At 44.8% G+C, this 23,477-nt stretch overlaps 1 protein-coding gene across 1 annotated transcript in view; it reads left to right on the top strand.

Moving 5' to 3' along the window:
- Positions 1 to 23,477, top strand: part of LOC143986867 (uncharacterized) — a 173,717-nt gene that overhangs the window by 7,399 nt on the left and 142,841 nt on the right. Inside the window, exons 2-7 of the mRNA XM_077485273.1 lie at positions 955 to 1,068; positions 1,157 to 1,291; positions 1,378 to 1,501; positions 1,618 to 1,715; positions 1,829 to 1,970; positions 7,762 to 8,810. Of these exons, the coding sequence (XP_077341399.1) occupies positions 973 to 1,068; positions 1,157 to 1,291; positions 1,378 to 1,501; positions 1,618 to 1,715; positions 1,829 to 1,970; positions 7,762 to 8,810 (1,644 nt within the window). The 5' untranslated portion in view covers positions 955 to 972. The remainder of the gene's footprint in view (positions 1 to 954; positions 1,069 to 1,156; positions 1,292 to 1,377; positions 1,502 to 1,617; positions 1,716 to 1,828; positions 1,971 to 7,761; positions 8,811 to 23,477) is intronic.

Below are 23,477 nucleotides of genomic sequence, written 5' to 3' on the forward strand. Positions count from 1 at the left end.
GTTCAATTGTGGTTCTGAGATCCCCCGAATGGCACTCTACCAGCCTGGGATGAAACTTCTTACCGACAAAGTCTGTGGTGTGACATTGGACCTCAGTGCATGCCTATCTACTTTTCTTTTCAACCCCTAACAGTTTCTAATCTGCCATGCAACCAGACCTCTAACCATCTATAGGCCATTGTATGCCTAACCTGGCTGTATCTTATGCTGCTTACTGATAGGGATGAGCTTTATGTTCGGGTCAAACATGAGTTCGACTCAAACATTTCCTGTTCGCCCGTTCGCCGAATAGCGAACAATTGAGGGTAGGGATCACTGGACCACTGGAAAATGGGGGAGGAGAAGCTATTGGGTCTGGTCTTTCAGCATGGAGCATAGGGTGAACATATATTTTCTATGTCTCCTTGACCTAAACAAGCAACCATCACTTGCAGTGGGGACACAGACCCATCACAAGGGTTGGGTATTAATAAAGAGCTTTACCTAATAATATACTGCAAGGTGAACACAGCGCACAGATCTAAGTATCTGCCATCGTGCATGTGAGATAATAACAACAGAAGCTGCAATAGTAAAATTCTTAGAACACATGAACACTTGCCTGATAGTCTCTGCTTCTGGTCTGGATGAAATGCAGCAGCAGCTGCTGCATGGAAGGTTATGTCATCCAATTCTATCCTTATTTACTGAAAACTTCAGTAAAACCCCATTTTAAGATATTACAGACCTTCAATCAGGGTTTGTGACCTAGCTAGCAGGGAAAGGAGGCACCTGTTTGTAATCAGTGAACTCTAAAATTTACCAAGCAAACGTTTTTTACAAATGCAAACACTAGAGGGACACCGCTCCCTACACATATGCCAATTCCCATCAGGGTAGCCTGCCCATTAACTCTATTCATCCCCATCCTAATATTGTACAACCAATACAGTCTGGATAATTCTCTGTCTACAGAAAACCTACACAGATCACATGACCATGTCAATTATGATGGAGGAGGACCGGAGTCACATGACGGAGAGGATACTAAACCTCACCATGGAGATCATCTACCTGCTGACCGGAGAGGTGAGGAGGATTGGGAGGTCACATGACATCACTCTTATCTCTATTAATAAAACACAGACCTGATATTCCTATTGGTTCCTCAATACAGAGCTTTCCTCTTCTGAAGTCAGGTGATCATATGACCATCACAGTGCCTCCATGTGACTCCCTAAAACCTGAGAGACACAACATGAAAAAGATTCTAGAAGTCACCAAGAAGATGATGGAGCTGCTGACAGGAGAGGTGAGCGGTGCCGGGAATTCTGGGACATTATCCAGTAACAGACAAGGGATGTGTCTGGATGGTGACTGTATCATTGTGTGTGTCAGGTTCCTATAAGGTGTCAGGATGTCACTGTCTATTTCTCCATGGAGGAGTGGGAGTATTTAGAAGGACACAAGGATCTCTACAAGGACGTCATGATGGACAATCAGCCGCCCCTCACATCACCGGGTAAGAGGAGACTTTATTGTAAAGTAGAGATCAGTACGGAGGCTCCACCTAGATCCCCCATCATCTGATAAACACATAGAAACAATGTATTCAGTCAGTGTGTGTGTTTCCTACAGATGGATCCAGTAATGGGAACCCACCAGAGAGATGTCCCCATCCTCTGTATTCCCGGGATTCCACACAGGAAGATCACACCATCCCTCACTATCATCAGGTTGGTGTAGTTGAGGGTCTGGAACATAAAGTGATGGAATATTTTCTATATTATCTGGCATCATAAATACTTTTAGTTTACAGATGTTATTTTCTGCCATTCTGTTGGTTTAGGGTGAAGATCTGATTATCATAAAAGTTGAGGGTGAAGAAGAAGAAGAAGAGACGTATGTGAGGGATGATCAGCAATATACGGAGGAGGCTGGAAAGATGAGGACATTCAAAGAAGAGGACACTCCTTCAGAGATCAAGACAGGTGAGCCATAATATATTCTTCTCTTATCTCTGCTCTGTTACTGCACAGTGATTGGTCCAGAGTAGGGTGGGAGATGAGTGATAGCAGCCAATAATATTCACCAGGGACGACTCCAGACAAATTTTCTTGGGCGTGCTTTGGTGTTGCTTGAGTTATGAGTGGGGGAGCTAATGAGGCGTGTGAAGCGTGCCTGGCCAAAAATTGGGGTGGCCAGCGAGGGGGCATGACGAGCAAATAGGTGTTTCCTCATGGTCTATGGCTTGTAGTGTAATGCCGCGTAGACACGATCAGATTTTCCGACTGAAAATGTTGGATGTGAGCTTGTTTGCGGTAAGTTCGACCGTGTGTGTATGCTCCATCAGACATTTATTGTCAGACTTTCCGCTAACAAATGTTGGCTAGCAGATTCTCAAATTTTCCGCCAACAAATGCTCGGAATCAGTTATGAGCCGGAAGCGCTCGGTCTTGTAAAACTAGAGTTCGTAATAGAGATATCACGTACGTCTTGTACATCACTACGTTCGTAATTCTTGGCCAACATTTGTGTGACTGTGTGTATGCAAGACAAGTTGGAGCCAACACCCTTCAAACAAAAATCCACAGTTTTGTTGTCAGAAAGTCTGATCGTGTGTACGGGGCATATCGCTTTTCTGACTTTGTATAGACAAATAAGACATAGGGTTGAACTAAACAGACTGTGGGATTAAAATAAGCCCAGCTTGGGCCAGAAATGAAGTCCCACCAACTGGTGATAAGTTCTGCAACAAAATAATTAACACAGTAGGTCACCAAAATTAACCCCTAGCACAGTACAGTAATTAACCAGGGCATAGTTCAATACTTAACTCTCAGCAAGGCACAGTAGCTAACCCCTACCAGCATTGCACAACAATTAGCCCCCAAAATTGCACAACAATTAGCCCCCAAAATTGCACAACAATTAGCCCCCAGAGTTGCACAACAATTAGCCCCCTGAATGACACATCAATTATCCCCCAACCCTGCACGATAATAAACCTGCAGCACATCACAGCAATTAACCTCCAGTACAACACCGTAATAAACCCCCAGCATGACACAATAATAAATCCTAAGCACAGCACAATAATTAACCACATACACATAATAAACCCCCAGTAGTATTGCAATCAGTTAGCCCAATCCATTGTGCAACATAGCATACAGAGTGAAAAGGTTAGCACTATAAAGCGTATATAGTATGGGGGTCAGGACTATGTACAATATTAGTTCCTCAATGTGCCCTTTTACATTGGTGGTCAATAATCAGAGTGCCCCTGTACATTAGTTGTCAACGTGCATTTGCACAATGGTGGTTGGTGTGCTCCCATACAATGGTGATCAGTATGTCTGGACCTCTTTATATCAATAAAAAGCGAAAAAAATGCAGCTCAACACCACACGTCCTCTTTAAAATTTGTACAAATGATAGTGGTACAGTTTCTACCCCAGCACGTGGAAGTGAGGGTTATACTTCTGTTTGTTTCCTTGCCTTCCATACCCCCACGGACAATGATGAAATTGTGGGTTACAGGTACTTTTCAGACAACCTTTTGTTATGAACCAGGACACTGGTAATAACATTAATGAACCCACTGTACTGCTATTGATTTGTATACTGTGATGTTACTCTCCTGTTATTGATCAATCTGGCCAAGTCACTTACTGTATATGCCCTTTCTTTTTCTTTTGTCTTAATAAAAGTTTGTATTAAAAAAAAAAAAAATTGTACAAATGGACTTATACGTGTAATGGTTAAACCTATAAACTTATATCCAGTGCAAATCAACCAATGTATTTCAATACATTAGTGATGGTGTCACCCTCTCTGTAAGAAATATTGCAGAGCTACAATGTGCAAATAGTAGTGAAACCCCCATTATATAATCATAATAAAAAATATAAAATATGTACATCAATTGTACATTTTATTGTTGTTGTTATTATTATTATTCTATAGGGAGTTTACCACTATTTGCACATTATAGCTCTGCAATATTTATTACCTTTTGCAGAGAGGGTGATGCCATCGCTACTATGTTCTAATACACTGGTTGATTTGCATATCTGTTATTATTATACACACAATGCAGAGCTCAGGAGTGCACTATGCACACAATGCAGAGCTCAGGAGTGCGCTAAGTGCAAAAGCCCTTGCTTGTTACTAAAGTGTGGGAAACAGAATTAGTAGAATGCCACAAGAGGACCATCTCCTTTTTAATTTTTCAATGCATTCTTCTTGTATTGTGAACCAGCAATGTTTATGTTAAAGATGACAGATGCATGGACAGAACACTTAGACATCATGCATTCTTTTCTCCCTGTCAGAGACTCTGTTATTATTATTGTATATAGGGGGTTTCACCATTATTTGCACATTGAAGCTGCAATTTCTCAAAATATTTTTGCAGGGGGGGGGGGGGGGTGACACTATTACTACTATATTGCATTATATGGCATTATAGGTTTTACCATTGCACTTATAACTCCATTTGTAAAATTTTATAGATGAAGTGTAGGGTTGTGCTGCATTGTTTGCTTTTTATTGACTAGCATTGGATGTGAAAACAAGCTCCAAACATTCTGCTTTTGAGATTTTTTTTTTGGTTGTGTGGTAGTTGTCTTTTTTTTATTTGGTATGTCCTCTGTATAATATACTGGTAACCAGTGGCCTTGCATACTGATGGTTACTGTGCCCCTATAAATTGGAGGCCAGGGCTTTTTTTCTGCAAAGAATAGATGCAGGATCTCAACCACGCATCCACCACAATACAAAATGACCCCCTCTCCCCCACTAAGGGGGAGGGCATGCCGCATCAAATGGTGGGTCTGGCCAAACTGCACGTTATGCACAGTGTGTGGTTCAGGAGTGTGTAGTATGCTACTTACAGAGTTCAGGGTTCAGGAGTGTGCTACATGCACAGTGCATGTTTCAGGCTTGCACTACATACAGAATACAGAGTTCAGGAGTGGGCTACTGTATGTACAGAGTGCAGAGTTCAGGCTTGCACTACATAGAAAGTGCAGGGGAGTGCGCAACACCAAGAGTGCAGAGTTAAGGATTGTGCTACATACAGAGTGCAGCATTCAGGATTGTGCTACATACAGAGTGCAGAATTCAGGAGTGCGTTATGTACAGAGTGCAGGGTTCAGGCTTGCACTACATACAGAGTGCAGGGTTCAGGAGTGCTTGACATTGAGTGCAGACTTTGTGGTTGCGCTATTTACAGAGTGCAGTTTTCAGGCATGTGCTACATACAAAGTGCAGGGTTCTGGTGTGTACTACACACAATGCGGGGTTCAGGAGTGCGCTACGTACACAATTCACGGTTTAGGAGTGCGGTACATATACAGTGCAGAGACTAGGAGTGCGCTGTGCACACAGTGCAGAGACCAGGAGTGCGCTGTGCACACAGTGCAGAGACCAGGAGTGCGCTGTGCACACAGTGCAGAGACCAGGAGTGCGCTGTGCACACAGTGCAGAGACCAGGAGTGCGCTGTGCACACAGTGCAGAGACCAGGAGTGCGCTGTGCACACAGTGCAGAGACCAGGAGTGCGCTGTGCACACAGTGCAGAGACCAGGAGTGCGCTGTGCACACAGTGCAGAGACCAGGAGTGCGCTGTGCACACAGTGCAGAGACCAGGAGTGCGCTGTGCACACAATGCAGAGACCAGGAGTGCGGTGTGCACACAATGCAGAGATCAGGAGTGCGCTGTGCACACAATGCAGAGATCAGGAGTGCACTATGTGCAAGTTGTTGCTTGTTACTAAAGTGTGGGAAACAGAATTAGTAGAATGCCACAAGAGTGCTTTTAAATTTTTCAATGCATTCTTCTTGTATTGTGAACCAGCAATGTTTATGTTAAAGATGATGGATGGATGGACAGAACACTCAGACATCCTGCATTCTTTTCTCCCTGCCAGAATCTCTGTAAGAACCATATGATTTGTGCTGGCAGAAAGGAATGCAGGATGTGTGTGTTCTGTCTGCCCCAAACAGAATCTGCACCACAATTCTTGCTGGTGTCAGAATAAAGCCTGGATAAATTGGGTAAACAATTTTGTCCTCTGGAGCTGCTATGCTCACCTTCCCACACTGTAGAAACAAGCTTATTCTCCAGCTTGTAGAAACCAAAATCATAGAGGAAACAAGTTGTAGTGGCACAAAAATGGCACTAAATGTCAGCATACAACAAAACTATACTAATGAGTTGAAGACCAGGCTTTTTCTGGAATTTTTTGTTTACACGTTTCAATCAGTATTTTTTGCTAGAAAATTACTTATAACTCCCAAACAATATATGTATAATATAATAAATTTATATATATATTAGCAGAGACCCTAGTGAATAAAATGGTGGGTTTTGCAGTTTTTTTTAATGTCACACGGTATTTGCGCAGCGGATTTTGAAACGCAGTTTTTGTGATTTTATTTTTTCTTTCAAATACCCTTTTACATTTTTAATGCAAAACATATAACCCAATTTTTTGTAATATATTAAAGATGATGTCACACCGGGTCTATAGATCCCCAACATGTTACACTTTAAAATTGTGCACTCCCGCACAACGGCGACAAACAATGTCAATTTTACCATCCATAGGCGACGCGTTAAAAGCCACAGGTAACCACTTTAGATGTACAGAGGACTTCTAGTGCTAGAATTACTACCCATGATCTGACGTTTACGGTTATACCCAACATGTGTGGGACGATCGTGGTTTACATGCGTTCAGGACCGATGCATGCATTCGACTTTCGATGGGAGGGGGGCGGGGGAACTTTAAACATTTTTTTTTATAAATATTCATTTACAGTATTTTTTTTCTTTTTTTTTTTTTTTTTTTTTTTTTTTTTTTTTACAATGTAGCTTTAAATTATTTTAATTATTTTTATCATTTTTATTGTCGCAAGGAATGTAAACATCCCTGTGACAGCAATAGGCACGTGACAGGTACTCTTTATGGAGAGATCTGGGGTCTATAAGACCCCAAATCCCTCCTTTACACTTAAAAGCATTCAAAGCGCCAAAAGTTTTAAACTGGCGCCTTTAATACTCCCAGTAAACCGAAAGTGATGTAATGACATCGCTTTCAGGTTACTACATCCGACACCCGATCAAAGCCGATTCTGACTTTCTTCGGGACTCCCTCCAGCCGGAGCCCGGGCGAGTAACGGAGGGCGGAGGGGGAATGTCCGCTTCCACTGCTTGTAATAACAGCCAAGTGGCTGCTTAGCCGCTTAGCCGCATTGGTTGTTATTACAAGAGAGCCAACCACCTGCTCTAAATAATGGTACAACCACGGTACTCTGAGACAACCACTTGAAGTGAAATGACGCACAGGTACGTGATTTGGCATCATGTGGATAACCTGATGTAGTGCAATACAACACAGAAAATGACATAAAAGTGGGGCTGGAATAGTTTTTGTTCATCAGACGCTTAGGCCTGTGGCCACTTGTTCAATGCTAAAGGCTCTACCAGTCTGAACTTCAGACATTTTCATCATGAGAGATCACATGATCCAGTGCCTAGGATTGTAGTTGTGTGAAGAGCACCTCCCATTCCCCATTGGTTCCTGCTCTTCTGACAAGGTTGTGTAAATGTAGAAGGGATCTGAATGGAGGAACAAAGGCCCTTTTAATCACAGCTGGTTGGAACATCCACAGAGAACATCTGCTCATTAAAATCTACCTGATCCAGATGGAATTTTAATTTAAGTGAGCTAACCCTCTTGTATGTATTGATCATGTTTTTATATTTTTCCAGGACACGCCATCAGGAAACCGTCGAAGGATCATCTCACGTTACCTCCAGGTTGTAAAATGGAAGATGAGGACATCACAAGAGATTGTGTAGGAGAAAAGTCAATGAGCTCAGCTATGGATGGAGGACTTTATTGTGTGGATAGACCATCAACTCCCTCTGACTCTGAGCAACCTCGTACTGTGAGAGATGGTGCCGGAATTCAAGGGGAGGAGAAATTTTCGTGTCCTGAATGTGGGGAAAGTTTTAGCTCTGAATTAAGTCTCATTGTACATCAGAGATCTCACACGGGTGAGAAGCTTCATTCCTGTTCTGAGTGCGGCAAATGTTTTCTTCATCAGTCAGAGCTCGTCATACATTGCAGATCTCACACAGGAGAGAAGCCGTATTCGTGTCCTCAATGTAGAAAATGTTTTACAAACAAATCAAATCTTGTGAGACATCAGAAATCTCACACGGGGGTGAAGCCGTATTCTTGTCCTGAGTGCGGGAAATGTTATACACAGAAATCACACCTTGTTTCACATCAGAGATTGCACACAGGGGAAAAGCCATATTCTTGCCCCGAGTGCGGGAAATGTTTTTCAGGGCTGTCCAATCTTTACTTGCATCAGAAGATTCACAGAGGAAAGAAGCCGTACTCCTGCTCTGAGTGTGGGAAATGTTTTTCATGGAAATCAAGACTTGTTATGCACCAGAGATCTCACACGGGAGAGAAGCCGTATTCCTGCTCTCAGTGCGGGAAATGTTTTACACAGTTGTCCTCTCTTTACTCACATCAGACAACTCACACAGAGGAGAAGCCGTATTCCTGCTCTGAGTGTGGGAAATGTTTTTCATGGAAATCAAAACTTTTTATACATCTGAGATCTCACACTGGGGAGAAGCCGTATTCCTGTCCTCAGTGCAGAAAATGTTTTACACGGAAATCACACCTTGCCAGACATCAGAGATGTCACACAGGGGAGAAGCCGTATTCCTGCCCTGAGTGTGGGAAATGTTTTTCAGAAAAATCAGACCTTGTCAGACATCAGAGAACTCACAGAGGGGAGTAGGGATGAGTTGAACATTCCTGGGCTCAGTTTGAGGGAGGTTCGCTGAACTGTTCCTAAGTTCTGAATTGTTAATTCGAACCTTACTGACTTCAAAGTGGAACTTTAGGCTAGATAACAAACATGGGTGGACAGGCAGGATTTATATGCTTTGTTAAAGCTACTCCTGCCTGCCCCTGTACAGTGAGCCATGCATGCGCAGTTTGCCGTCCAAATTTGGCGATGACGAATATGACTGAACTCCAGCACATGCACGGAAGTGATGTCATACCCACCCGGCCAATGACAGCAGCTGGCAATCAAGACACGGAAGCCGGCTGCCTGAAGATGTCAGTGGCCGGGTGGGGAGCACGGGGATGCTGCATCTCTGGAGTTTAGGTGAGTATAGTTCTGCTTTAAGTCAATGGGAGCAGAATCTTTAACCACTTCCAGCAATAGGACGTATCAGTATGTCCTCGGGTTTAAGTGGTTATATTAGAATCATGGTTGCAACTTCAGCCATGATCCTGGTATCAAAATGGTCTGCTGGCAATGTTTAAAAAAAAAAAAGTGATTCAAGTGCCTATACAGCTACCTGATCACTTTAAAAGGGAGTGGGAGGGAGCCGCCCTCCTGCAGCCACCCACTGCCATTTCCAAGCTGTCCTATCCCACCAGTTTTTTTTACCAGCCATCGAAGCAGCCAATCAGACCGATCTGTGTTTGCTCAGCTGCCTTTGAGGGCAGATGAGAAATCGCTCCATAAAGTACCTGTCATTGTCTAGGCTATCACAAGGGATGTTGTTCATTCCTAGTGATAGTAATAAAAATGTTAAAAATTTAAAGTATTAAAAAAAAAAATAATAATAAAAAAAATGTGGGACAAGGGCCTTCTCTCCCAAAATCCCCGGCCTTGTGAATGAAAGGCCTGCAGGGGAGACAAAATCTTAAAACTCAATTGAAAATAGGCAGGCCCCCAGGTGTACTCCCCGCCCCTCTCTATATAAAAAAAAAAGGAAGGGGGTACATAGTACCCCTGGTTACCTATTTACAAAATTTCAGAACTTAAAGAGGGATTCCACCTACAAAAAAAAAAATACATAAATACTACAGCTGCTGACTTTTAATAAATGGACACTCACCTGTCCCAGGGTCCAGCCATGTCAGCAGCCGAGACCGATCGATCGCTCGGGTCTCGGCTGCTGCCGCCGCCATTCTCGGTGAGGGAATCAGGAAGTGAAGCATTGCGGCTTCACTTCCCGGTTCCCTACTGAGCATGCGCGAGTCGCGCAGCGCACTAGGAATGGTCAGCGCTGTCTCTGGGACCCGTGTGTGTCCCAGCAGACAGCGCGGCAGGACAGGAAACGGCGTAGACTCCCGTGGGAGTCTATGCCTGGAAGTGGGTGCAAATACCTGTCTTAGACGGGTATCTGCACCCCCTGCAGCCCTGAAAGGTGCCAAATGTGACTCCGGAGGGGGGGGGTTTCCGATGAGCGGAAGTTACACGTTAAGGTGGAACCCCTGCTTTAAACAGAATGAAATTCCTATACTATAAAAAGCACACACATCATGACAAAGTCCTTTATTTAAAAAATAAATAAAAAATCCCACACTGTAAACCTGTCATCAATCACATTGTCCAGAAATGTAGATCCAGGTCAATAACGCCAAAAAAACAAGATGACGCATCCACTCCTAATGAATGCTTGCCATAAATGATAGGTCCCTTAGCTGAATATAAACAAAGGGCGTGACTATATTTGGCCAATTACATCACATGGGAACCCCTATCATTTCACTGACCCAAATACGGTCCTCGGCAGCCAGCACAGGACCTTTCAACGGTCTCCCGTCAAGTCACATTGGTGGACATCGTTGTGGATAGATTTGCCAATACAGCCATTCAGGTGGCTGGCATTGCTCAAAGCTGCCTGGACTGCTTTTCCAGAGACTTCTGCAGCCGTACCTATTTGGAAGCCTGTTGTAGGATTCCACTCCTCAACTACCCGGACTATCCTCTGCAACCAGTCCCCTGACAACAGATAGACTCTGTTCCCTCCCAGGGTACCACACGTATTTACCTTAATTTTCAGTACATGTTCAACATATTTTGTTTGCCAGGGGCTCCTCTTCTTCTTTGCCATATCATTGTTTATCTCCACCCAATGAGTAAATGTAAGAATTGTCACTGGTATTCCTGTTACTTGTTTGGATACCATCTCTTTATAACCCTCAATTTAATACTGGTTATATCTTGTACCTTTCTATCCTGCATACAGTCAGTAAAGGTCAATTAAAAATCACTGTGTGGCTGATCCTTTGCTGATACCACTACACAACACTTGGCTTCTACAAACAGGATCAGCCATGTCAGACAACAGGGACAGAAATGGTGCAATGGAAGAGCCCAATGGTAACCCCCAACAGGGGGAGAGGCAGATGACCACGGTTGCCACAATAACTTTGTTTTGTTTATAGCGGGGTTATCACCACACCGACGCAGGTCCAAATCAGGATTTGGACAATTGGATCTGGATACTGAAGAGTCTGTTCCTATCACATGGGATTCTTCCCAATCAACAGGCTGTCAGAAACCATAAAATCAGACTGAGACAGAATTACAGTTAAATTGCACTTGTTTAATAATAAAAATAAATAGAACAAACGTAGTCAAAACATAGCCAGGGTTCAGGAACCGGAACGGATAGTCAGACAAGCCAGACATCAGGGAGCCAGAGATGACCGTAGTAAAACAGAAAGCAGGATCTGGAGCCAGAAGGGGTGTCAGCCAATCAAGTATTTTAACAGTAATGCGGGAGAGCGTCTCTGTGATGTTGATTAAGGCGAAGGCAGAGATCCTTTGGGCTGAACGGCTTAAGTAGGCAGGACTGACGAGCAGGATATCATCAGCAGCTGAGTACCTGTGGAGAGATGGGAGCTGGCAATTAGCCAACAGCTGAGCAGCCAGCTCAGAGAAGGAAGGGCTGAGCCCAGCCCTGACACAGGCAAACCTGACTATAAACACCCTGGATGGGGGAGGCAAGAAAGTTGATCCTATACCTCCCAGGGGGATGACCAAGACTCCCTAGGCAAGACAGGCAACTGTCCCATCTGTCCTGAAGCGTATATGTCATAGATTTTGGGGGCCACAGTGCTTTTTTTTGTGGGGGTACCCCTTTAAAATCCACACCAGGCTGCTATTTATGATAAAAGTCTGTGGGAGGGGTGGCGTTGTTCGGAAGAGAAAAACTATTTAGAGAAATTAGCAGGTGATTTTTTTTTTTAAAAGCATGCATTTCCTACCAATTCAGTACCAGAATCTCATTTTTATTGAGGGTCTGGTATGAATTTTAAGGGGTAAACTCGTGCAAAATAAAGTGGGCCCCCCCCCCCAAAATCTCTACCAGACCTTTATCCGTGTATGAAGTCTGGCTTGCCAGGAAAGGGGGTTCATGCAGCAAGTGTGCAGCCCCATAGACTATACTAGTCCGCATTCCCCTCAATATGTGGAAAGTACCTTGCCCAGGGGCTTCTCTGGCAAAGCACTTTGTCCCCATGGTGATGAGAATAAGGGCCTTTTACCCACATACCGGGCTAGTGGATGCGGGGACTTGATGATGTAAATTCATCTTCAATCGCATCAACCAGTAATGCAGATCCTCATCAGTCATAATGAGTGCCAATCACGATGACCTGTGAAAAGAATGGAAAAACACGCATGACTATCCAATTCTGATGGACTAAATGCCATGAATAAGTGACAGTTGTATCCTTCCCCACACACAGGCTTAGCACTGACAGGAAAGGGAGATAGACGAGGAGGTAGTAGATAGGATTGTACTCCATAGAGGGGTTTTTGTCTCTTCCAGCCCCTGGCTCTCTCATCCCTTCGTCTGACCCACAGTCAGGGTGTAGACTCTTGGAAAAGTTCTAGGTCAGTGATGGTGAACCTTGGCACCCCATATGTTTTGGAACTACATTTCCCATCATGCTCATGCACTCTGCCGTGTAGTTGAGCATCATGGGAAATGTAGTTCCAAAACATCTGGGGTGCCAAGGTTCACCATCACTGTTCTAGGTCTAAGATGAAGATACTGTGCAGGCACTGCTCTCTTCAAAGAACAGTCTAGAGACAGAAACATACATATAAAGATATCTTAAGACCCCTATCACATACCTAGTAGAGGCTGAACTGATGAGAGAGCGCTCCCTTACAACTCCTGTCCTGTTTGTCCCCTGAGATTGATGACATGGCAGGACTGGAAACAGACGTCTGTAGTAAGTCGTGGCCAGCTGAAGAATGGGATCTTGTGATGACTGTGGGCGATTAGCTTCAAGTGAAGAGTTTTCAGAAAGGTAATCCAGCCGTATGCAAGGTTCAGGGCTTCCTGCCCGTGTTTATTTGGTCAGCAAATAAAGCAAACAGGCTTCCCGCACAGGGGTAGAAAACATAGTCCAAAGAAAAAGTCCATAAAACGAATATAATCCTCCTGGCTAATAGATCTTACAGTACAGTAGAGCCACTAAGGCCCACACTATTCATCACTGACAGGGGCTGTCTGCTAGTGCGGGTTCACACAGGAGCGACTTGTCAGGCGACTTAGCCGCCTGACAAGTCGCACTCCGTTCTGTACTATGGAACCATTCTAATTGGAGCGACTCAAGTCGCTCCGACTTAGAAAAAGGTTCCTGTACTATTTTTGGGGCGACTTGCATTGACTTCTATACAGAAGTCGTTTTGCAAGTCGCTGATGAAGTCGTGTGCAGGTCGCGTCTGTGAGTCGCGCTGCAAGTCGTGTCGCCCCTGTGTGAACCGGCACTTACATGCAGGGCTTTTTTTCCTCAGAGAGTAGGTGCAGGAACTCTGACCTACACCCTTTGTTTCTCCTCCCTACCCACCGCTGAGCACCGTTCCTTGGTTCCACCTCCTACCAGCCTCCCTGTACAGCCCATTTTAGAGAATACAGAACCAAGTATAATTTTTGCTACTAAGTGATTTGCACGGAATTTGTTAATAATAACAAAGAAAGACAGCTAAATAGATCCCCTGCGGTAAGCAACAATAGACCCTACCCCAGCAACAGTAGATCCCCCCCCAGCAATAATAGACCTCACCCCAGAAAAAATAGAGCACCCACACAACAAAATATCACCCCAGCAACAATAGACCCCCAGCAGCAAAAACAGATGTCCCAGCAGACTGCATCAATAGACCCTCCAGGAGGCAGCAACAATAGACCTCTTCCTCAACAGTAGATCCCTCCCAGCAACAATTGCTCCCCCTAAAAACATAAGACCCCCCCCCCTCCCACTAGCAACAATAGATCTACCCAGCAACAAGAGACCCATGCAAAAATAAATCCCCATCAGTGACACTAGATCTCCCAGCAGCAAGCACCAAGAGACCCTCCATCACACCCCATTACATAAATTCATTGCTGGAGGTGCTGGAACTGCGCTCCCTGCATTCCTGCAGCCCTAGTTACATGACATAGAAGCTGTAGGGGTTTCTGAATGTTATAGTTCACCTGTCACCCTGCACAGCCTAGCATCCATCTCTCAGGCACTCAGAGACATAGACCAGTCCGTAAGCTTTGTTTTGTTTTTTATTTGAGGAGACTGAACTTGGATGGGAAATGGCAAATTATGGGATACCAAGAAAGATTCAGTGCAACTTGCTTGAGACTTCTATATGCACTACAATATACTTCAGTCTTCTCTCCAACACAACTTTTGCTTAAGGCCTCTTCTCTCTCACTCTTCCAGCACTTCACTTGCTGCAGACTGTTACTCCTCCAGACTAGCTAGCACCACATGGTTAGGCCCAACATTAACTCAGCTGGGTCTCAATGGATTGCCTTTTGCAGGCAGGGGCCTTGGGCCCCTATGGTGTAGAAATAGTTCAGGTGCTTAACTGTCCTCTGCTCAGCTCTAATCTCAGATAGCTCTCTACAGACCCTGCCAGCCAGCCTGGCTGCAAAGACCTCTTTACACTGCCGTTCCCACAGTCCTCTCTTCTGGTTATGCACCCATCTCAAACGGCAAACTCCCTGTTCTCTCAGGCATGCCTCCCCAGTCCTCCCGACTGTGCTTCTCTCACCAGCCCTCCCGGCTGCAACCAGTTGTCCTCCCTGGAGTCTCTTAGCAGTGTTCTCTCCCACTGTCCTCTGCTTGCTCTTTCATGTGCCTGTCTTCCAGGATCTCTTCTCTCCTCCCAGATACACCTGAGCCCCAGCCCAGGGTCACCCCCCCCCCAGACTGGGGAGCTCCCTGTGGGCCCCAACAGCCACCACACTCCCTCACTTCAGCTCTGTGACCTAGGGGGATTTAAAGGAGGCCTGCCCCCTGCCAATCCAAGTTGGAGATTGGTCAAGGCTCCTCAAAATGCCCCAGACAGCTCCACCTCTCCTCTCCTCATCTCTTTCTAGTACCTTCTAGAAATAAGAGGGAGGTGACAGTGATGCTACCTGTGAGTCAGCCAGCCCTGTCCTGAGCCACTCCCAGCCCAGAATGAAAACAAACAGGCCTGCCTAAAATTTCCTACTCTATCAGAAAAATATTCACTCTCGCACCTACCTACCTAGAGGGTGCTACACTCTGATATGTCCTACGGCACAGCATGGTCAATATGTGCCTTGCCCTATAAGCTGAGCCGCTGTAATCCCGGGTGTAACCGCCTCTTCTCCTTCTGTAAGCATCGGCTGCTCCTACTGCACCACACACCAGATCTTCTCTACATCAGCAAAGTTGGTTCAAGAGAAAAAAATATATAGTTCTCATTGTGCAATATATTGATTAAAATGCTCAAATGTAGTTAAAAGCCAAATAAAAGCCCTCACAAACAATATGTGCTGTATCCCAATGCACTCCTATAAATCACCTCCTCAATAGCTGTATTGTCACCCTAAAGAATAAGAAAAAATCGGTAGATGTGTAAAAACCTCACTTCCGGTAATGATCCCGGTGTGGTAACATCATACGGCTATAATACTGATGTGTTTTTTCACGTTACTGTGACTTTTACAAAGGAAGATGGCCATGACATTGTTCCTGTGCTATTTTAACTTCCTTCCTATTTACTATCACTAAGTACCAGGCGTCATTTTAGAGATTCCAGAGACAAATACTAGAGGCTAAAGAAGGAAGCCAGATTGAAGCCATACTGGAGGCCATAGACAAATACTAAAGGCCAAAGATGGAAGCCATAATGGAGACCAGAGACAAATACTAGAGGCCAAAGAAGGAAGCCATATTGAAGAAATACTGGAGACTGGTGTTCTGTCAAATGAGCTAACCCATCAGATTAGGTAATGGAAGTGATGTTCCGTAAGGTGCAAATGCGTTCCACCGATACCAGGTTTGCTAATCTGATATTAGCAAAATCTGACTTGCAGTCAGAAGGTGACTTTGGATGTTACATTTTGAAAGAAGCTGGATGCCAGCAATAGGAAGGTGGCAGAGGCCATGTTGGTACGTCCCACACTGCTTAGCGCTAAACCTTTAGGCCTTCAAAATTAAACATCCAAACAGCATCACAGATGTCAATATTTATTTATAAACACTCACTTTATTACTAAAATTATGCTAAAATCCAAGACATAGCTGGGTGTAGTGAGATGTCCACTGCTGCCTTCTCCCTGTAAGTGTTCTGTCAAATTAGCAACCCTGGTAGCAGTGGAACACATGCGCAGCTGATTTAACGTCACTTCCGTCACCTAATCTGAGGGGTTTGCTCATCTGACAGAACCCTGAAGGCCAAACGAGGAAGCCATATTGAAGCATAGCTCCCAACTGTCCCCGATTTGAAAGTTCCACTCAGAACTGGACTTTGCCATGGTCGACCAAAGACGTCGAGTGGACATGCTCAGCGTCATATCCAGAGGTTGTCTTTAGGAAATAGACGTATGGGTGCTGCCAGCATTGCCGCAGAGGTTGAAGGGGTGGGGAGTCAGCCTGTCAGTGCTCAGACCATACGGCGCACACTGCATCAAATTGGTCTGCGTGGCTGTGGTCCCAGAAGGAAGCCTCTTCTAAAGATGATGCACAAGGAAGCCCACAAACAGTTTGCTGAAGACAAGCAGACTAAGGACATGGATTACTGGAACCATGTCCTGTGGTCTGATGAGACCAAAATAAACATATTTGGTTCAGATGGTGTCAAGCAGGTATGGCAGGAACCAGGTGAGGAGTACAAAGACAAGTGTGTCTTGTCTACAGTCAAGCATGTTGGTGGGAGTGTCATGGTCTGGGGCTGCATGAGTGCTGCCGGCACTGGGAAGCTACAGTTCATTGAGGGAACCATGAATGCCAACATGTACTGTGACATAATGAAGCAGAGCATGATCCCATCCCTTCAGAGACCTGGCCGCAGGGCAGTATTCCAACATGATAATGACCCCAAACACACCTCCAAGATGACTACTACCTTGTTAAAGAAGCTGAGGGTAAAGGTGATGGAGTGGCCAAGCATGTCTCCAGACCTAAACCCTATTGAGCATCTGTGGGACATCCTCAAATGGAAGGTGGAAAAGCGCAAGGTCTCTAACATCCACCAGCTCCGTGATGTCATCATGGAGGAGGGGAAGAGGACTCCAGTGGCAACCTGTGAAGCTCTGGTGAACCCATGCCCATGATTTAAGTCAGTGCTGGAAAATAATGGTGGCCACACAAAATATTGCCCAATATGGACATTTATACTTAAGGGTGTACTCACTTTTGTTGCCAGCGGTTTAGACATTAATGGCTGTGTGTTGAGTTATTTTGAGGGGACAGCAAATTTACACTGTTATACAAGCTGTACACTCACTACTTTACATTGTAGACAAGTGTCATTTCTTCAGTGTTGTCACATGAAAAGATAGAATAAAATATTTACAAAAATGTGAGGGGTGTACTCACTTTTGTGAGATACTGTACATAATAATCATATAGATGGTTGCACTGCACTTTTTTGGATGTCATCGAATCATTCTCTGCAGCTATTACCTTTTGTACCACCACCCCCTCCTTTTAGAATGTAAGCTCTAAGAGCAGGGCCCTCCTGTACCTTTTGTATTGAACTGTAATTGTGTTGCCCCCCCCCCCCATACATTGTAAAGCATAAACTGTTGGCGCTATATAAATAGTGTATAATAATAATATAATAATCACGGCTCCCAACAGCCTAGTATAATTGCAGAGAGTGTTCCAGTGGTCATCACCTGTACAGAGTCCTGGAATGCGTAGAATGAGGACACAATGGGGCAACATTTGAAATCCTGGTATTGTCCTGAAACATCCAGGAGGACACTTGGGAATAGAGTTGCCACCTCATCCCTTTAAAACCGAACACCTTTGAATTACACGGGTTCTGAGCCTATTAAATGCAGATAAGGCAACAAGTGAGTTTAATTACCACCTTAATCAGCCACAGAACCCGTGTAATTAATATGTGTTCGGGTTTAAAGGGATGAGGTGCCAACCATACTTGGGTACAATGACAAGGCCGTGTTAACACTATGAGACTTTTCTCGGGGGGGCTGCATTTTCTCTTAGCTCCACAAGGGGGTGATCTCACTTCTACCCAGACAAGTCTCTATGGAATACAGGCAGGAAGTGATGTCAAGTACAGACAGGAAGTGATGTCAGCTATAAATAGGATGTTCTGGGTGAGAGGCGAGTCGGGAGGAAGTAGAGCGAAGACGTCAATGGAAGTGGCAGCAGAGGAGGTAATAAGATCTTATTTTCTATTTAAGATGAGGTTCCCCAAAGAATCCATATCAAACTCTTAATCCAATTATGCAGCCTGACTGGCCAGGAAGGGGAGACGAGTGTGCGCTCTACTCTCCTCCTAAAACAGGCAACATGCCCTCAAAATCAGGGGTGCCTTGCCAGGAGGGGACCCCCTTGCAAAAGTACCTGGTCACCATGCTGAGGAAGACAAGAGCCCCCCCCACCCCAAAACGCATACCAGCACCTTTAAAACTGGTATGGATTTTAACCACTCGCTGACCACCGCACGCCAATATACGTCGGCACAATGGCAGCGGTGGACAAATGGGCGTACCTGTACATCCCCGTTAAGAAGTGGGGCTAGCAGGCGCGTGAGCCCGCCGCATACAGCGTGACCACGCCTGTGGGACCAGCGGACTTGACGTCCGCCAGTCTCCCGGCAATCGTGTCATGGAGCTGCAGAACATGGAAGTGCCTATGTAAACAAGCCATTTCCCCGTTCTGCCTTGTGTCATGACAGAAATCCCTGTTCCCTGTCATCGGGAGCAGTGATCGCTGTCATGTGAGTGGAAGCCCACCTCCCCCACAGTTAGAATCACTCCCTAGGACACACTTAACCCCTTCATCACCCCCTAGTAGTTAAGCCCTTCACTGCCAGTGTAATTTATACCGTAATCAGTGCATTTTTATAGCACTGATCGCTGTATAAATGATAATAGTCCCAAAATAGTATCAAAAGTGGCTGATATGTCTGCTATAATGTCGCAGTCACGTTAAAAATCGCAGATCGCCACCATTGCTAATTAAAAATGAATAATAAAGTAAATTTTTGGGACAACCGGTCGTACTGGAATACTCTGAGCTCGAATCCGTCCTTCGGGTAAAAGACTTGGAGAAACCCATGTCTCAGATTTACGGGTCCCTACTGGTTGCGGCCGTCCCCGAGTTGTCCTCCCTCCGCAGGAAATGGGTGGTAGACATACCGGGGCTGGATGATGATGACTGGAGGGAGGTTTGGGATTTTCCGTTCTCCCCTTTGGTTTCAGCCAGGGACAAATCGGTCCAATACAAAATTGTACACAGAGCCCACTACACGCCCCACAGACTGCACCAGATGTCGCTGACGCACTCCCCGGCGTGCTGGCGCTGCTCCTATCGGCCAGGAGACTTCTTTCACATTTTCTGGGCTTGTCCAGCGATTGTATGCTATTGGAAGGAGGTTCTCCTGGTGATAGTTAAGACCACTGAGATTAGTATTCCTTATGATCCTAAATATTGTCTGCTGGGGCTAGTGGAGCAAATGTCGGTCCTCAGGGCTAGGAAAACACTCATATCCCTGTTACTGTACTGGAAACAATCATCTCCCCCCTCTATCAAATTCTGGAAAAACCTGGTGAATGCTAGCTTGCCCCTCTATAGGGCCACCTACTCGAGCAGGGGTTGTCCACAAAAATTTGAGAAGGTGTGGAACTGCTGGTTGGATGATAACACTACGGCAAAGGATGTAGTGAATAACCCATAGTTCATCGTTATAGATGTAGTACGGTTATAGGCTGACCCAACTGCTCTTATGACACCTTATCCGGTCATTTTAACACTTAGCACAAATTCTCCTACAATACCCTCTCCCCACATTGGGGTATAGGTAGATAAGGTTATGTTTGTGTTGATTTGCCCTGTTGCGGTCGGTTGCTGCACCAGAGGCAGAATGTATGTTATGTAATGTGTCCTTTTGTGGCCTATTGCCACATTTGGAAGTTTGCCCCTGTGTGGGAAATGTTTGGCCCCTGTGTGGGCAATTCTGTATGCCATTGAAAAACTCAATAAAAAAGATTTTACAAAAAAAAAAAATTAATAATAAAACTGCCATAAAACTATCCCCTATTTTGTATACGCTATAACTTTTGCGCAAACCAATCTATATCGCTTATTGCAAATTTTTTATTTTTTTTCCAAAAATATGTAGAAGAATACATATCGGCCTAAACTGAGGAAAAAAAATAGTTTTTATTAATATATTTTGGGGGATATTTATTATAGAAAAAAGTAAAAAATATTGCTTTTTTTTTTCAAAATTGTCGCTCTTTTTGTTTATAGTGCAAAAAAAAAAAACGCAGAGGTGATCAACTACCACCAAAAGAAAGCTCTATTTGTGGGAAAAAAAGAACGTCAATTTTGTTTGGGTGCAGCGCCGCACGACCGCGCAATTGTCAGTCAAAGCGACGCAGTGTCGAATCGCAAAAAGTGCTGTGGTCAGGAAGGGGGTAAAATCTTCCAGGGCTGAAGCGGTTAAAGGGGTATCTCACACACACACACACAAAAAAAAAGCTTGATTTCCCTCTAAAATCCACACCAGACCCTTTGTTTAAAGCATAAGTTCACCTTTAAACAAAAAAGAATAAATGCAATTTTTTTTTTTGCAGGTAAAAAAAAAAACATGCATTTATTATTTTATGTTTCTGGAGCCTGTAAAGCATTACATTAGCGATCAGCAGATTGTTGGTGCCATGCAGGTCTCCTGCAGATCTATCCGTATATCTGTGTGCCCTTAAATCCCGTACAGGTAAGCAGATACACTGAGAGGAAAAGAGAGCACGCAGCTCCGCAGCACCATGGTAGTTCATTGAAAACTACAGCCGACAGCTGGACCTTGTCGTTTTCCATCCATAGGACACTGTAAATTAGTGATCCAGTCGGGTGGGCGGAGTCTCCCCTCCTTTGTTTTCTTTTTTTTCAATTGTGAGTGACAGCTAGTGAAGGGGGAGTAGATCCCTGCAGATTGGGTAATGGGGGGGGGGGGGGGTGCAGGAGCTGATTCATTCATTACATGTTACACCCTGAACATTGGTTTAACGTGTAACATGTTACGAAAGGTGAACATATCCTTTAGGCATGCGCAGTGGGTGCCCGGCTGTGAAGCCACAGCCAGGTGCCCGCAGTTAGAATGCCAGCGCCGCCGAGCGGAGGGGGGAACGAGCGGGGCTTCGTTCCCCCGCATCGCTGGACCCTGGGACAGGTAAGTGTCCGATTATTAAAAGTCAGCAGCTGCAGTATTTGTAGCTTTTCATTTTTTTTTTTTTTTTAAGGGGAACTCCTCTTTAAGCTGCAAGTATAAGATAAGTGATCCACACTAAAGAAAATAATTGAAAAAAAAACATACCAATGCTGCGCTGTAATTAACTTCTCACCCAGTACCTTTTTAAAGATGCTATATAACAGGGGTAGGGAATTAAAATTCCAGCTCTGGTTACTAAAAATGTTTTCCGGGCCAATGTCCGAATCACAAGTCTGTGCCATGAAAGATTGTACGCACATCTTCTTTCCTGTTTTGGCACAAGCCACACTCTCTGGTGCTTTTCTTACGACTTCCTCCACACACTCTGGTATTACTCTGTAAATGTCCCCAGTAGTGTTCCACTTTAAATCACGTACCCTTATCAGAGTAATTCAAGTACACTGGGTGCCCCCCCCATCAGACTACCCCAATAAATCAGTTGCCACTGTCGGGGTACCCTCTTATATCAAGTTTCCCCATCAGAGTGCCCCCTTACACAGGTTTCTTCATCAGAAGAATTGGGGGAAAAGGGACAAGTAGTTTAAATGGAGGACCAAACCATGGTATTCATATGCCATTTAGACTTTATTAACCACTTGCTTACTGGGCACTTAAACCCCCCTCCTGCCCAGACCAATTTTCAGCTTTCAGCGCTGATGCACTTTGAATGACAATTACACGGTCATACAACACTGTACCCAAATGACATTTTTATCATTTTTTTCCCACAAATAGAGCTTTCTTTTGGTGGTATTTAATTACAGCTGGGAGTTTTATTTTTTGCTAAACAAACAAAAAAAGATGCAAAATAAAAAAATAAAAAATCGTGTTTAATAGTTTGTTATAAAATTTTGCAAACAGGTCATTTTTCTCCTTCATTGAAATGCGCTGATGAGGCGGCACTGATAGGCACAGTTAAGGCGACACTAATAGGCACAGATAAGGTGGCACCGATAGGCACAGATAAGGCAGTACTGATGGGCACTGATAGGTGGCACGGATGGGTGGCACTAAGGGGCACTGATAGATGGGACTGATGGGCACTGATAGGTGGCACTGGTAGGTGGCTCTGATAGGTGGCACTGATGGACACCGGTAGATGACACTGATGGGCACGGATATGTGGCACTGAGGTGCAGCAATGTTGTTGAGGCAGATTGTGGGCACTGATGTATGGCACTGTGGGCACTGATGTATGGCACTGCTGGGTGGCATTATGGGCACTGCTGGGTGGCACTTTTTTAATTCTATGGGGGTTACTGGCAGGGGGCAGGTGGGCACTGATACACTGGCCGTGATCGGGACTGATGTCCCGATCATGACCGCCGGTGATCGGCTTTTTTTTTGTCAGCGCGAGGAGGAAAAATAGCCGATTACCGGCTCTGTTTTGTCACATGATCAGCTGTCATTGGCTGACAGCTGATCACATGGTAAGGGGTCGGGCTCGACCCCTTGCTTGGATCCGTGATCAGGCGAGTCTCATAGACTTGCCGATCACAGAGCGCACTGCGAGCGCCCCTCAGGGGGGCGCGCAGGCCGTTCGTGCACAGGACGACGTCAATAGACGTCGTCCCTGCAAAGCAGGTCCACACTGTAGCCGTCATTCAGCTATAGCGCGGATCTCTAGTGGTTAAAAGGAAGTCCTTAGGTATTAGTGCAAATAGCTCAGCAACCGTATTGCATGACATGGGGATCCCGTTTAGAAAAATCCAATTAAATGAAGTGTCATGGCTGTGAAATCAAGTTGAGAAAAATGTCCTCCTAAGAATTGTGTTTGAAATAGCCAATAGACACATTATAAGTCGATTAAACAGGACCCAGATTGAGTGGATCCATTTAGCTTTCATTTTTTTCTCTCTGTAAATACCTATCCAATGTTGTTTAAAACATATGTTTTTACATTCTAGGTTTTAGAATTGATTA

This window comes from Lithobates pipiens, unplaced genomic scaffold, assembly GCF_037356315.1.
Source record: "Lithobates pipiens isolate NorthernLeopardFrog02 unplaced genomic scaffold, aLitPip1_a1.2 Scaffold_18, whole genome shotgun sequence".
In the NCBI taxonomy this organism is placed as follows: Eukaryota; Metazoa; Chordata; class Amphibia; order Anura; family Ranidae; genus Lithobates; species Lithobates pipiens.